Consider the following 14961-nt stretch of genomic DNA (forward strand, 5'->3'; position numbering starts at 1 on the left):
ACAATATAAAACAAAACTTCAGGGTCATTTTCCCATAACTAAACCCTTTTAAAAAAATTTGGAGCTCAATTTACTCTTCATGTATACAGACCTTCAACGCTTGCCGAAGAACACAAAGCCTTATATCTAAGAGCGATTCTTTGAGAAAAATCTCCGCAGTCTTCCAAATTTTTCATACGCTTCATCCCCAAATGGAGAGATCAATGAACAACAACCACCATCGAAGCGACGGCAGTTTGTTCCCGACAAGACCCAGAGAGTCACTTCTCTTCGGTCTAGTGGAACGAGCGATAGATTCAGAATCTCGAGATTCAAACCTCATGCGATACGACTTGTCCTTTGAATCCCCATTCACTCAGTTGCTAGCCAAGTTCTGTGTGTTGGAGTTGCACGAGGCCATCAAAGTCGAATTCAAAGCAAGAAGACTGCAAGTGCAACGAGCAGGAGTGACTAATAATGATGCCATTGTCAATGAATTTGGAGATGACCAAACACGAACTTCGCTGGTGTTGAACAAGCAGAAGGGAACGTTTGTGACTGCGATGATGATCAAACAGCGACAGTCGTGATCAACAAAATTCAATCCTCAGTCAGAATTTCTTGTCCATTGAAGCCCCATTCACTCAGTCGCTAGCCGAGTTCTGTGGGTTGGAGTTGTACGAGGCCATCAATGTGGCACAGGAAGAATGGGAATGTTCATAATAGTGACGATGATCTAAAGAAGACTATTCATGATCAACAAGGTCCAGTCCTCATTCAGATTAATGACTTCTCCATTGAAGCCCCATTCTCTCAGTCGCTAGCTGAGTTCTGTGGATTGGAGTTGTACAAGGCCGTCAATGATGCAGCATTCAAAGCAAGAAAACAGCAGCGGAATGAGAGGAACCATCGTCAACAAGGTTGGATATGATCGAACTACATACAGACCATGAAAGTGAACAACAGGAAGAGCATGATCGAGGAAGTGATGATGATCGAAAACAATTGATGATCAAGAATCGATGGACAGATCACATGGGACGAAAAGCGCTGCAGGCAAATTTTGCAACTGGGTCAAGTGGTCGCCATAGTTCGGTCATGCAGTGGAGCAAGAGAAGAAGAAGAAGAAGAAGAAGAAGAAGAAGAAGAAGAAGAAGAAGAAGAAGTGGAACAAGGAGGTGGGATTAGTTTGATGCATTTTCTTGGACTTCCTCACAGCATGAGGAAACAATGTTTCTGGGGCTTTTCTTGGTTTAGGGGTTTTATTAGCTAATTCTCGGTGATCAGTTCTCTTTCTGCATTAGGGCTTTGTGTTGAAGGCTTTGCTTTCAGATTTTCATGGATTTATAACTTCTAGTTCGTGACTCTTGAGTAGTATCTTGGCAAGAACCAAACGAGTAGGAATTTTTTTGGATTAGATTATCCTGAAAAGTTTGGGGGACATTATACATAAGCTGGGATCATATACTTTAGAGGATATCATGTGATTAAATAATTTAAGATATCTCATTATACAGTCAAAAGTATCTTTTTTATTTCCTTAATTTTTGTTTTCTATATGTGTGATAATTGGATCCTTTTCAAAATCTAATTTCAAATGACCAAATCCTATTTCCTTATTCAACAGCATAAATCGTCTGTATTATTGGCATGATTGTGCTTCATGCCTAATTTTGTTAAAAGTTGAAGTGAAACGATTATCCGAGAAAGAAATGCCGCCGGCGATGATATTAGGTCTTAATTGAACCTAATTCAAAAGGGTGTTCACTATACTTATCAAAACGATTCGGATTTAATCTATGAATGGGAAATTTTTTAGGTCTTCTATTGTACTTATTTCTTGAATTGGCGTTTTTTTGCAACTTGGGCTTGTTAATTAATTGTTCAAAGAATGCAAAGCTTATCCAGTTATCGCGGATCTGGACATACGTGGAAGATTAATAATATGATTGAAAACTTGTGAACCGTTGGATCTCCATGGTTTTGTTATTACTTATTACGACTAGGAATTAAAAAGCTACTCGGATTAGAAGCCTTCCAAGCCAGTGAGAACAAAACCTAATTACTATTCCACTTCTTGTAGGATTAGGAATTGTGCTGTATATATAATCCAAAGGAACTTCTCAAATTCTAACTTAGTTGTTTCACAGACGACATGTCCCACGAGAACAACAATTCAGCACTCAACTTCCCGAGCAAACCCAATTTCTTTTCAATGGAGCAAGAAGAGCATAGTTCAAGGGTCATCGGTCCAGACCATCTCGTAGAACCGCCATTCTCGCAGTCGCCGGCCGACTTCATCGGATCCGCTGTGTATTCACTTATAAATGGACTCAGGGACGATGAAGGCCGGGTTGTCAAACCTATAAGGAATTCTGGTTCCGAGGCTTCTGGTCGAGCCAGTGCTTTCAAGGAAATTAAGGAGTTTCCACATCGGAACGATGGCTCCAGTTTTTCATTCTTCAAGAAGACGCCAGAGGATTTTTTCTGCTTAAATCAGAAATCGAAATCGATAGATGGAGCAGCCGGAAGGAAAAGAGGATATACTTGAAGAGAACGCAGTTGATTAATTTTCAAGGCGTTTAGGAATTAGGAATTTTCTTAAATTATGTATAAAAACTGCGTCAGATATGTATTCAGTTATGATGGTTTAGTTTTTCAACTTGTACATTAGACTATCGATTAATATAATCCATCTATTTTTCATGCTCTGGTTAACTCCATGATCATTCATATATCTCCAAATAGTTACTATCTTTTGAATCTACATCCATAAAATATTTAAGAATTTCAATCCATCGACATAGGTTTATTCTAGAATACACTATAGAAATAACAATGAAAGAAGTTCACATGAAGTTGAGCCACGTGACACGATTACAAGTGAGTATTGTACACTTATCTAATAGATTAAAGGATAGATATATCTCTGTAAGATTTGATTTAAAAGAATAAGATAAATAGCCAGCCAAAACAAGCGATACAAATAAATAAACCTTGGCCCGTTCGGGATCGAAAATTAATCAATTAGAATTCTTTTATGAGCGACTTTCAATAGCAGAATTAGGCTTGAACAGGCATCAACCCCATTGGACCCATCTATTTCAGTAGGTCTATTTTGCAAACAAGAACAAATAGTAATTTTCTTTAGTTCACTAATTATATCAATGCATTGGCTCTTCTCAAGGCCTATTAAGAAGCTGTTAAATATAATTTAGCATTGACAATAATTGCTTGTATAAGTTAACTGAGTTCTCGAGGAGCGAATGACTTGTTATTCAAAGTTAAACAGTAGATTACTATTCAATTAATAATTTATTTAGCGAGAAAGAGTCCCATTTTGATATATATATATATATATATATATATATATATATATATATATATATATATATATAATATGTGATATGCATGGTAAAAAAAAATCTACATATGTGATATGGTAAGCCAAGTTATTTAAACCAATCAGGACTTCAAACATTTTAAGAACGACTTGTATTAGGAATCATAGTTAGATTAGAAGACATTAGGATTTAGGAATGACGTAGTGTGGATAAATATAAATCCTCCTGACCAACCAAAGGAATTCTTCATAAACTCCATAGCTAAATTCTTTCAGTTAATCATGTCTCAGAACAACTTGCATTTTAGAAGCATCTTCCCCACGAAATCGACTCCTTTGTGATGGCACAAAGACAACCAAATCGTTCTGCACATTTGCCGGCAGCGCTCAAGAATGGACCGTGAGACAACGACCATGGAGAGAATACTTACAAGCATTTCGCTTCTTTGCAGGGCGTGGGAGTCGATACTCACATCTGAAACTAAACGTCCCCACCCCTAATCCTCTCTGAGAAGATGGAGAATCGAACTCCTTATCTCCTCCTTTCCAAGTAAGAAGGGTGGCCATCGGAGTAAACCCTAACGGTTCTTTTTTATTACTTGAAATGGCATAATAAAACATCTTCTAATACATATTTGATTATTTAATACATATTATAAAAAAAAATTGATGACTCCTATATTCAACACGATTCATTATGGAATGTGCTATGTCCTGTATATACGTGCAAAAATATATTATTTCTGAGAAATAATTGTATGAAGCGAAGACCCGTTGCTATCTATCCTACATCAATGAACAAACTTTTAGAAAAAATGACCATAATACAAATCAATATAGTTAACTGTTGAGAAATCAGTATTAATTTAGTAGTAACAACAAATATAATATAGTAAGCGTTCCCTGGCAAGAAACGGAAATTTCGTAAAATGTGTCCAGTTTTCTTTATTTAGAGGAAACAAATTGGGGACCGAATTTTAAAAAAAAAAATTTGTTTTGAAAAGTTTGGCGCTTAGTTCGATTTTTATATATGATTTCCCATACTTGCAAAGCTACACAAAGCCGAATAACATATCTAAGAGCAAGATTTTCTGAGAAAAAAATTTCCCCATCCATCCAATTTTCCATACGCTTCATCACCAAATGGAGAGATCAGGGGATAATACTTGCCATCGAAGCTGCGGTTCGTCCCTGAGAAGATCGGGCGAATCCCTTCTTGCCGGTTTTATGGAAAGAGTTAGAGATTCAGGTTGCGAATGATAACTATTCTGTTTCTCTATTTCTGTTCCAGAAATAGGTTTGGAACAGAAATCCGTTTGGTAACGCAATTTTAATTTCTATTTCTGGAACAAATTTTTGTTCCAGAAATAGATTTGAAAGAGAAATCAGAAGTTAAAATTTTTAGCTTCTCTATTTTTGGAACAGAAATGAGAAACAAAATTTTTTTGTTCTTCTCATCACTTTCCCTCACTACTAGTCGGTCGCTCACCCGCCGCCCATCGCCGGCCGCCGCCACCCGCCGACCGCCGCTACCCTTCACTGGCCGTCGCCGCCGGCCACCGTCTCCTGCCACCGGCTGCCTCCCACCACCGCCGGCTACCGACCACCGGCCACCTCCCGCCACCATCGGTGGCCAGCCGCCTCCCGTCGGCCAAAAAAAATTCCAAAAAATCCTTAAAAATTGAAAAATTCCAGAAAAATTCATAAAAATTTCTAGAAAATAAAAAAAAGTCAGATTTCGGGAAAATAGGAAATTTGTTCATTTTTTCCAAAAAAATAAAAAAATTTCAAAACTTCACAGAATGGCTTAGAATACTTGTGGCCACTCACTTTGAATGAAATTTAAATTTTTTGAAGTGCCCAAAAAAAATAAAAATAAAATCAAAAATTTCAAAACTTTACATAATGGCTTAGAATATATGTGGCCACCCACTTTGTGTGAAATTTAAATTTTTTGAGGTGCCCAAAAAAATCCAAAAATCAAAAATTTCAAAACTTCACAGAATGACTTAGAATATCTGTGGCCACCCACTTTGCGTAAAATTTAAATATTTTGAGGTGCCCAAAAAAATTTAAAAATAAAAAATTTCAAAACTTCACAGAATGGCTTAGAATACCTGTGGCCACCCACTTTGCGTAAAATTTAAATTTTTTGAGGTGCCCAAAAAAAAACCAAAAAATTTAACACAGAATGACTTAGAATACTTGTGGCCACCCATTTTAAGTGAAATTTAAATTTTTTAGGTGCCAAAAAAATAAAAAAAATAAAAAAATTTAATTTCACTCAAAGTGGGTGGCCACAGGTATTCTAAGCCATTCTGTGAAGTTTTGAAATTTTTTATTTTTTGATTTTTTTGGGCACTTCAAAAAATTTAAATTTCACTCAAAGTGGGTGGCCACAGGTATTCTAAGCCATTCTGTGAAGTTTTGAAATTTTTGATTTTTTTTGGAAAAAATGGACACATTTCCTATTTTCCCGAAATCTGACTTTTTTTTATTTTCTGGAAAATTTTATGGATTTTCTGAATTTTTTTAGATTTTTAGGAATTTTCCAGATTTTCTAATTTTTTTATTCTATTTCTAAAAGAAATGAAGCGATTGTCCGCCGTCCACTCGCCGGCCACATGAGAAGGAGAAATTTTGTGCCGTTATCAAACAAATTTCTGTTTCTGAAATAGAAATTTTGTGTCGTTATCAAACATGTTTTTTAGCTTAGAAACTCCTCCAGAAACAGAAATAGAAAAATTAATTTCTAGCCAGAAATTGATTTCTGAAACAGAATGGTTATCATTCGCAGCCTCAGAATCTCCAGATTCAATCCTCATCCGAAACGACCTGTCCATTGAAGCCCCATTCACTCAGTCGCTAGCCGAGTTCATTGGGTTGGAGTTGTATGAGGCTGTCAATGTCGCATTTGAAGCAAGAAGGCGGCCGGCCCAGCAAGAGGAAGAGATTAATAATAGTAATCAAGCCACCGTCGAGTGGAAGAAGTGGATGCGAGTTGGAAATGATGAAAGTACGAATGTCCAAGTTGAACAAAAGGAAGCAAGTGTTCTTGGAAGCTGTGGCGATGATCAATCTAAGAGGGTCGAAGTCGAGCAAGAGGAAGATAACGCTTGTGACTGTAATGGTGATAGAATGGTGACGATTCGTGATCAAGAATCGGTGGAGAGATCTCACGGACAGAGAAGAGATGCTGATGCTGTCACGCTCGATAGCACTAACTTGAGTCCAACGGATTGGCCATTGCTAAATCGTGGAATGGAGGATCAAAGGGCAAGATTCTTGATCAAGAATCGACAGCGAGGTGACTCGAACAGAGAAGTGACGTCGATCATGGAGCCGAGCACGAGAGCATTGTTGAATGGGCTAGATTTCGAATATTTATTGGAACAAGATAAGAAGAAGAGGGAAGCCAAGAAGAAAAGGGAGGAACAAAAGAGGTCATCCCGGAAGCCAAAGAAAGACAGACCATGAACGTTTTAGAAAATATGGATTTTCTTGGAACTCTCTCGCAGAGCACGAGGGTTAGTTTCTTCTTTGGGCTTTTCTTGGTTTAGGGTTATGTCAGGTACTTCCTTCAATCGTTCTCTCTGTATACGGTTTTCGGTGGAAACCATCGTTCCAGATTTTCATGAAATTTTCACTTTTAGTTTTTTTTTTTTGGATGACCGAGGATCCGCCCGTACGGCCCCACCAGCTGACAGCCGGACAGAACCAACAGCGACTATACCTCGGGGGGAGCTAGCCCAGGACCCCACCACCAAGGCCCCCCACTTAAGACGCTAGCGACCGGAGATTCGAACCCCTCCCCTCAGCGATGAGGAAGAGGAGCCAAACCAACGCAGCCACCCACTGGTGGATAAATTTTCACTTTTAGTTTTTTTTTGGTAAGGAAATTTTCGCTTTTAGTTCGTGTTGGCAGGAACCAAAAACGAGTAAGGATGAACTTTTTCTGTGAAAAATAGCTTTGGCCGTGCAGAAATTTGGTTCATTATACGTATACATGTAATGGTAGTCGTAGATTTTCCTGGAAAGTTTGGACGTGAAGAAGATAATTCTTCTGCTCTCTTGTCCTTTGTGTAATCGGGGTTTAAAGCTAGAGTAAAGACAATCTTGACCTGATGCTCCCCCTTTTGCGCCTTCAATAATGAGTATTTCCTTTTATATAATTTGTCATTGGCATATGTTTCGAACTTAATCCGTGACTAATATGTATGTTGATGTAACTAACTTATTTTACATTAGCGTGCAACGAATAAGCTTTTCTGTTCTTAATAGACCTAATATGAATACGACACGTGCTCTTAATATATTTCAAAAAAGATAAATTGACTCCTCCCGTGTATTACTCAGTTGTACTGAAATTATGGAATTAGCCAACACGGTTCATTGTGGAAATATACTATATCTCAAATAAATTATTTCCAAAAAAAAAATAATTGCATGGAGCGAAGACCAATTCTATCCATATTACCCCACGAAGCAAACGTTTAAGAAAAAGACCAAAATACACTTTCGATAAAATAAAGTGATTATCATCAATGGTTCAGTAGTAAAAATAGCTATGATAATGTTTGCAATTTCCTCTTTCGCCGTCCAATATTGAAACCCACCACCGCCACTACATAGGCGGTTTCCCACCATATAATAACAAACTCTCGCAGATCCTCCTTCCTTGACCTTCATCCTTGACCAGCTACACCATCTTTGCTTCAACTCCCATTGCAGATGCTCCAAGATTTGGAGGTATTTATACTTTTGACTTGCCTTTTTCCATATTTCAATTCATGAATAGCCATAATTAACAAGGAGAAATAGTAACGCTCAAAAGTAATTATATATATTATACATCTCTTCATTTTGGTACTTCCTTTGATTCTTGCAACTCTTCTTTCTCCAATTCTTTCTGGTTTCTTTTCTGGATCTGTTTTGGTGGACCTCTAATTAAAAATCTTTCTCAATCCGGTCAAAAATTGTCAACTTGGCCATCGAGCAATCTCTTATGGACAACGAGATTGTCATCGACATTTGAGTTTGACACAACTGGGTGAAAAAAACGAAGAAGAAAACATTAAATATAACTTATATGCTTTCTTTCTTCAACATATATTCTTTTTCTTTTCCAATGATGCAAAGAGCATGTTTGTCTATGTACTAGTGTAAAGTGCTGCTCTTTTCATTAAATGTAGAATATTGGTTCTTTTCAATTTTGTTAATTTAGAAGAAACGATTTAATAACTGTCACGCCCCGAACCCCAACGGGCTCGCGACACCCCTTCCACGGTCGTATTGAACGCGACGTCCCAGGACGCGTCGCCGACCCAAACGAACTACGCAAGCGGAAGCAAAATAAAACAACCCAGACAACTAACAAGATGACAAGAGGATAGCACGAAACAATAATTTCATAAAGCAGTCATTAATACAAAACAGTAATCCAGGCTACCAAATTTAAAGCCACAATTTTCAAAAGGGGGCGGTGGTTGACAAACTTATCTCCTCTACAAAAGGTACTCAAAAGACAGGGTAAATGATCTATCTTTCAATTCCTGTGGAGCTCTGGCGGCATCTCCGAATCGATCACGGTCGCGGATCTGAAATGGTTATATAATAACCGTGAGAACGAGTCTCAATAAGCAACCCCCTATACCCCACGTAGGCCAATGCGTACCCAGACAAGTCGTACATGCAATCTACCCCATAATATATAAAATTCGCATCATTGTACTTACCTCGTCATCAAGCCCATGCCAACTCTACACGTTAGTCACAACGTGATAATACAATAATAGTAATTAAAGAGCACATCACAACCGCTCAAACACCAACCACACTTGCACTCAATCAATCCAACTAATTCAACCAGCCAATTCAATCACACGCTCAACCAGCCAATTCAATCACTCAATTCGCATGCGTGGCCGAACATCTTTCTCACGACCCGCGCCACTGCGCCTCAGGTCCATTCTCACTGCCCGCGCCACTGCGCCTCAGGCCCACTTGGCACACCAGCTATTCATGCTTTCACACGGACCGCCGTCAACACGTCCCAAGTCCGTAGCCCTCCGATCAATCCGGGCTCAATTTCCAATGACCGACGTAAATACGTCCCGGTCCAACACACCTCTAACGGGCCACCGTCAACACGTCTCAAGCCCGCATCCATTTGGCACACCGGCCATTCATGCCTTCACACGGACCGCCGTCAACACGTCCCAAGTCCGTAGCCCTCCGATCAATCCGGGCTTATAATCGACAGGCATGCACACGCCATTCAATTCAATCAATTTCACGCCAATTGCATTAAACCATCCATATTCACAACTCACCACGTCAATCCACAAACCCGACGTTCAAGTCGGCCACGTACGATCACCCAAAACATGCACATCATTTTATCCAATCCAATTAGCACAATCATATCATAATATAATTAAATTAAATCACGTTCTAACCGTTCTAAACCCGAGACAAGTCATAAAATACCCAAAGTACTAGATAGGGTTTAGGAAGTCACTTACTTCAATTTGGCTCGGGAAAAACCCGCACGGGCTCAAAACGGGCCGGATGAACAGGCTGCCGAACGAACAAGTAACGGGCCTTGATGAACAAGTGTTCGGAATGAACGAATGGGCCTCGGATGAACAAGTGTTCGGAATGAACAGTATGGGCCTCGGATGAACAAGTACTCGGAATGAAACAAGATGCGGGCCCCGGATGAACAAGACTCGGAATGAACGATGAACGGGCCCCGGATGAACAAGTACCCGGAATGAACAAAGTGACGGCCCTGGATGAACAAGTGACGCCTCCTCGCCGAACCGAACGAGCAAGGGCGCGGGCTCGGCCACGGCTCGGGCACTCTCGGGCTGGCTGGGCAGGGTCGCCGGGGCTAGGTGGTGGTAGACGGGGCAGCGACGGCGGCCGGTACGGCGGCGCGCGGCTGCTGGTCGAGGCGGCGCCGGGGAGAGCCCAAAACAGGGGAGGCGTCGGGGAGGAAGAAAAACAGAGGAAGAAAGGTGGTGGCGGCCAAGGGGGGAAGCGGCAGGTCGGCGGAGGTGGCTGCGGGGAGAGACTGGGTGGCGGAGGCCGAGCGGCGGCGGCCGGAACGACGGCACGCGGCGGCGGCGAAGCTGGGAGCCGAAACTGGGGAAGGCGTCGGGGAAGAGAGAAACAGGGGGAGAGGAAGTCGCGCGGCGGCCGGAGGTGGCACGGCGGCGTCTCGGGTGGCCGGGCGACGGAGGGACGAGCCGGCGGACGGCCGGGCAACGCCGGACCACGGCGGACGCAGCGGCAAGCTGCTGCTGCTCGCGTGCAGCGTGGGCAGGGGCCGGCGAGCGGACAAGGCCGACGAGCGGCGGTCGCGGGCGAGCAGGCGGCACGGCTCGGTCGGGCGACAGCGCGGCGACGGCGGGGCGGCGGGGCTGGAGGCGAGCTCGGTCGGCGTCGGGCGGTGCGAGCGAAGCAAAACGATCGAGCGACGAAGGAGGAGGAAGAAGAAGAAGAAAGAAGGAAGAAGAAAAAGAAAAAGGAAGAGAGAGAAGGAGAAGGGATGGGTCTGACAGGGGGGCAAACGTGCGCAAGGGGAAAAGGTGACCGGGGAGAGAGAGAGAGAGAGAGAGAGAAAAACAATAAAAAAAATTAACTTCAATCAAATATTAAATGCGATCCTATGACCCAAATTCAAAATCGAAAGCGATCTACCGGTCCAAAATAAGCCTCGCATATAAAAAGGGACAAAGGCCGAATTAATTAAATCAAACTATATCGAGGGAGGTCTACTAGTCCAAATTCGCACCCGGTCAAAAACTCCCCTTTTTCCATTATTCGTGACAATCTCAACGCGGCTACGATAATATTGACACCGACCAATTTATTTCGTCCTGAAACTCCCGAAAATCGACTGTCAAGTTCGGGGTCTAAATAACGGTCAAATTCGATCGAGCGCGATTCTAGCGAAATCTCAATTTTAAAACAATAACCGAGAGTGATCAGTTCCCGGGCGAGATTTTACTATAAGCACACTGACGAATTACACGTTTTATAAATCCCAACTATGGCCCGAAATTCGGAATGTCACAACTCTTCCCCCCTTACAAAAATTTCGTCCTCGAAATTTACAATCCAACCCAACTATTCAAACAAATGGGGGTACTGGTGTCGCATCAACTCTTCACTTTCCCACGTCGCACCTTCGGTTCCATGGTGTTCCCAAATCACTTTAACCATCGGAATTGTCTTGTTCCTCAACACTCGCTCCATTCTGTCCTCGATCCGAACTGGCTTTTCCACGTACGACACTCTGTCGTCCACGTCTATTTCCTCGTAGTTCAGCACGTGGGTCGGGTCCGGTTCATACTTTCTTAACATTGACACGTGGAAGACGTTATGAACTTGCGACAAATTCGGCGGCAAGGCGAGACGATATGCCAACATCCCAATCCTTTCCAAAATCTCGAATGGGCCTATATACCTTGGACTTAGTTTCCCTTTCTTGCCAAACCGAGATAGTCCTCTCATCGGCGAGACCTTAAGAAACACATGGTCGCCAACTCGAAACTCCAACGGTCTACGTCTTCGGTCTGCGTAACTTTTCTGACGGCTCTGAGCTGTTCTTAGCCTTTCCCGGATAATCTTTACTGTTTCTACCGACTGTTGAACCAACTCTGGACCCGTTATACTTCTTTCCCCCACTTCATCCCAACACAACGGTGTTCTACACGCTCTGCCATAAAGTGCTTCAAACGGCGCCATCCCAATACTCTGCTGAAAGCTGTTATTATAGGCGAATTCGACTAAATGCAGCTGTTCCTCCCAACCACCTTTAAAATCCAAAACACATGCTCGAAGCATGTCTTCCAATGTCTGAATCGTCCTTTCAGACTGGCCGTCCGTCTGAGGATGATAGGCCGTACTGAATTGCAACTTAGTCCCCATGGCCAATTGCAGACTTTTCCAAAAATTCGCAGTAAACCGGGAATCACGGTCCGAAGTGATCGATACCGGTACTCCATGCAATCGGACTACCTGCCGTACATATAAATCTGCGTATTTTTCTAGTTCAAAATCCTTTCGCACTGCCAGGAAGTGCGCTGACTTGGTCAATCTGTCCACTATCACCCAAATAGAGTCGTGTCTCCTCTGGCTTCTTGGCAATCCCGTTACAAAATCCATCGTAATATGCTCCCATTTCCATTCTGGGATTTCCAACGGTTGCAACATCCCACCAGGTTTACAATGCTGTGCCTTCACTTGTTGGCACGTCAAACACTTGGCCACATACTTGGTTACATCCACCTTCATTCCATTCCACCAATAATGCTGTCGAAGGTTCTGGTACATTTTCGTGCTGCCCGGATGAATGCTATAATTGCTCCTATGAGCTTCCGATAAAATCTCTTCCTTAAGCTCCAAATCATCTGGCACGCACAACCGTCCTCGAAACTTAAGAATTCCGTCCTCGGACGCTTGGAAGTCCGATTTCCTCTTAGTGCCATCCATCTCCAGAATTTTCTGAATCTCAGGGTCCGTAGACTGTAACGCCTTAATCTTGGTTTGCACTTCCGGTTCAATCCTTAACGTTGCCACCAAACTGGAGAGGCGTCCTACCTCGAACTTAAACTCTGAGTCTCGCGCTTTTTCCAATAAAATCCACTCTTTGACTATTAATTGCGCGATGCTCGATTTCCGGCTTAAGGCATCCGCTACCCGGTTGGCTTTTCCGGGATTATACAAAATATCACAGTCATAGTCCTTCAAAAGCTCCATCCAACGCCTTTGCCTCATATTCAATTCTTTCGCGAAAATAAATACTTGAGGCTCGATGGTCCGTATAAATTTGGAACCTTTCTCCATATAAATAGTGCCTCCAAATCTTAAGTGCGAAAACAATTGCTGCCAATTCCAAGTCGTGAGTTGGGTAGTTCATCTCATGAGGCCTTAACTGACGCGATGCATAAGCAACCACCCTTCCATGTTGCATTAGCACGCATCCCAATCCCTTGAGCGAAGCATCGCTATAAATCTCATATCCTCCCGGTCCTGAAGGGATCGTTAGCACTGGCGCAGTCGTCAATCTCTGCTTCAACTCCTGAAAGCTCACTTCGCACTTCTCCGTCCATTCAAACTTAGTCTCCTTCTTAAGCAACCTTGTCAATGGAGTGGCTATTGCTGAGAATCTTTCCACAAATCGTCTATAGTAACCTGCCAGTCCTAAGAAGCTTCGAACCTCAGTAACCGTCGTCGGTCTCGGCCAATCCATCACTGCTTCAATCTTTGCCGGATCCACGGAGATTCCTTCTCCGGAAATTACATGCCCAAGAAATGCTACTCGGTTAAGCCAAAACTCGCACTTGCTAAACTTAGCGTACAGTGCATGCTCTCTTAACGTTCGTAGAACCTTTTCCAAGTGTACCTCATGTTCCTCGGGGCTCTTTGAATACACCAAAATATCATCTATGAAGACGATGACGAACTGATCCAAAAACTCCTTGAATACCCGATTCATTAAGTCCATAAAAGCAGCAGGGGCATTAGTCAGTCCAAACGGCATTACCGTGAATTCATAGTGCCCATACCTCGTCCTGAATGCCGTCTTTGGGATATCCTCCTTTTTAATCCTCAGTTGATGGTACCCCGTCCTCAAGTCGATCTTTGAAAACATCGATGCTCCTTGCAACTGATCAAATAGGTCATCTATCTATCCTTGGTAGTGGGTACTTATTCTTAATGGTCACCTGATTTAACTGTCTGTAGTCTATGCACAACCTCAAAGATCCATCTTTCTTTCTCACGAATAACACCGGTGCTCCCCATGGAGACGCACTCGGGCGGATAAAGCCTCTATCTAGCAACTCCTGCATTTGGACCTTCAATTCCTTCAATTCAGACAGTGACATCCTATAGGGCGCTTTCGAGATTGGTTCCGTCCCTGGGGCTAACTCAATCACGAACTCCACTTCTCTATCAGGTGGCAGTCCCGGCAATTCCTGAGGAAAGACATCGGGAAAATTGCACACCACGGCTATATCTTCTAGCCTCGGCTCTCCAGCCGTCGAATCAACTACATTTGCCAGAAATCCTTGGCACCCTTCATCCAGAAGCTTGGCTACCTCGAGCGACGAAATCCAAGGGATCGAGGTTCCTCCTCGGTTTCCCACAAACTCAAATCTAGGATGTCCAACCGGATTAAATTGGATCACCCTGCTACTACAATCCATAACAGCTCTCTGTTTGACTAGCCAGTCCATACCGACAATCACATCAAAGTCATGCATAGATAAAACCGCCAAATCTATCCTTTCTTCCCTATCACCGATCACTATCTTACAATCGGGACATCCAAACGCAATCAGCACTTTATCATTCAGTGGAGTAGTAACACACAGCATAACATCAAGCGATTTCGGCTCAATCCCAGATAATTCAACGAACTGCTCAGATATAAATGAATGCGACGCCCCCCGGATCAAACAAGGCATATGCAGCATGATCACAGAGAGAGACAGTACCTGTGACCACGCCAGGCGCGTCCTGAGCCTCCCTCCTTGCCATTGCATACACCCGGCCTTGGGCCGGCGGCCTATTCTGATTGGCCGGCTGGATAGCTCTAGTTTGATTTCCATTCCGGGGCGGCG

At 42.7% G+C, this 14961-nt stretch overlaps 1 protein-coding gene across 1 annotated transcript; it reads left to right on the forward strand.

Annotated features, from left to right (window-relative positions):
* The first annotated feature begins 4396 nt into the window (after window positions 1-4396).
* Window positions 4397-6799, forward strand: LOC130134984 (uncharacterized). The gene is made up of 2 exons (XM_056303125.1): window positions 4397-4571; window positions 6126-6799. Exons 1-2 carry the CDS (start codon window positions 4466-4468, stop codon window positions 6797-6799), a joined length of 780 nt encoding a protein of 259 aa, XP_056159100.1. The 5' UTR covers window positions 4397-4465.
* Window positions 6800-14961: the final 8162 nt, after the last annotated feature.

This window comes from Syzygium oleosum, unplaced genomic scaffold, assembly GCF_021117445.2.
Source record: "Syzygium oleosum isolate NSW1041296 unplaced genomic scaffold, Sole_v2.1 Sole_v2.26, whole genome shotgun sequence".
NCBI classification, from domain to species: Eukaryota; Viridiplantae; Streptophyta; class Magnoliopsida; order Myrtales; family Myrtaceae; genus Syzygium; species Syzygium oleosum.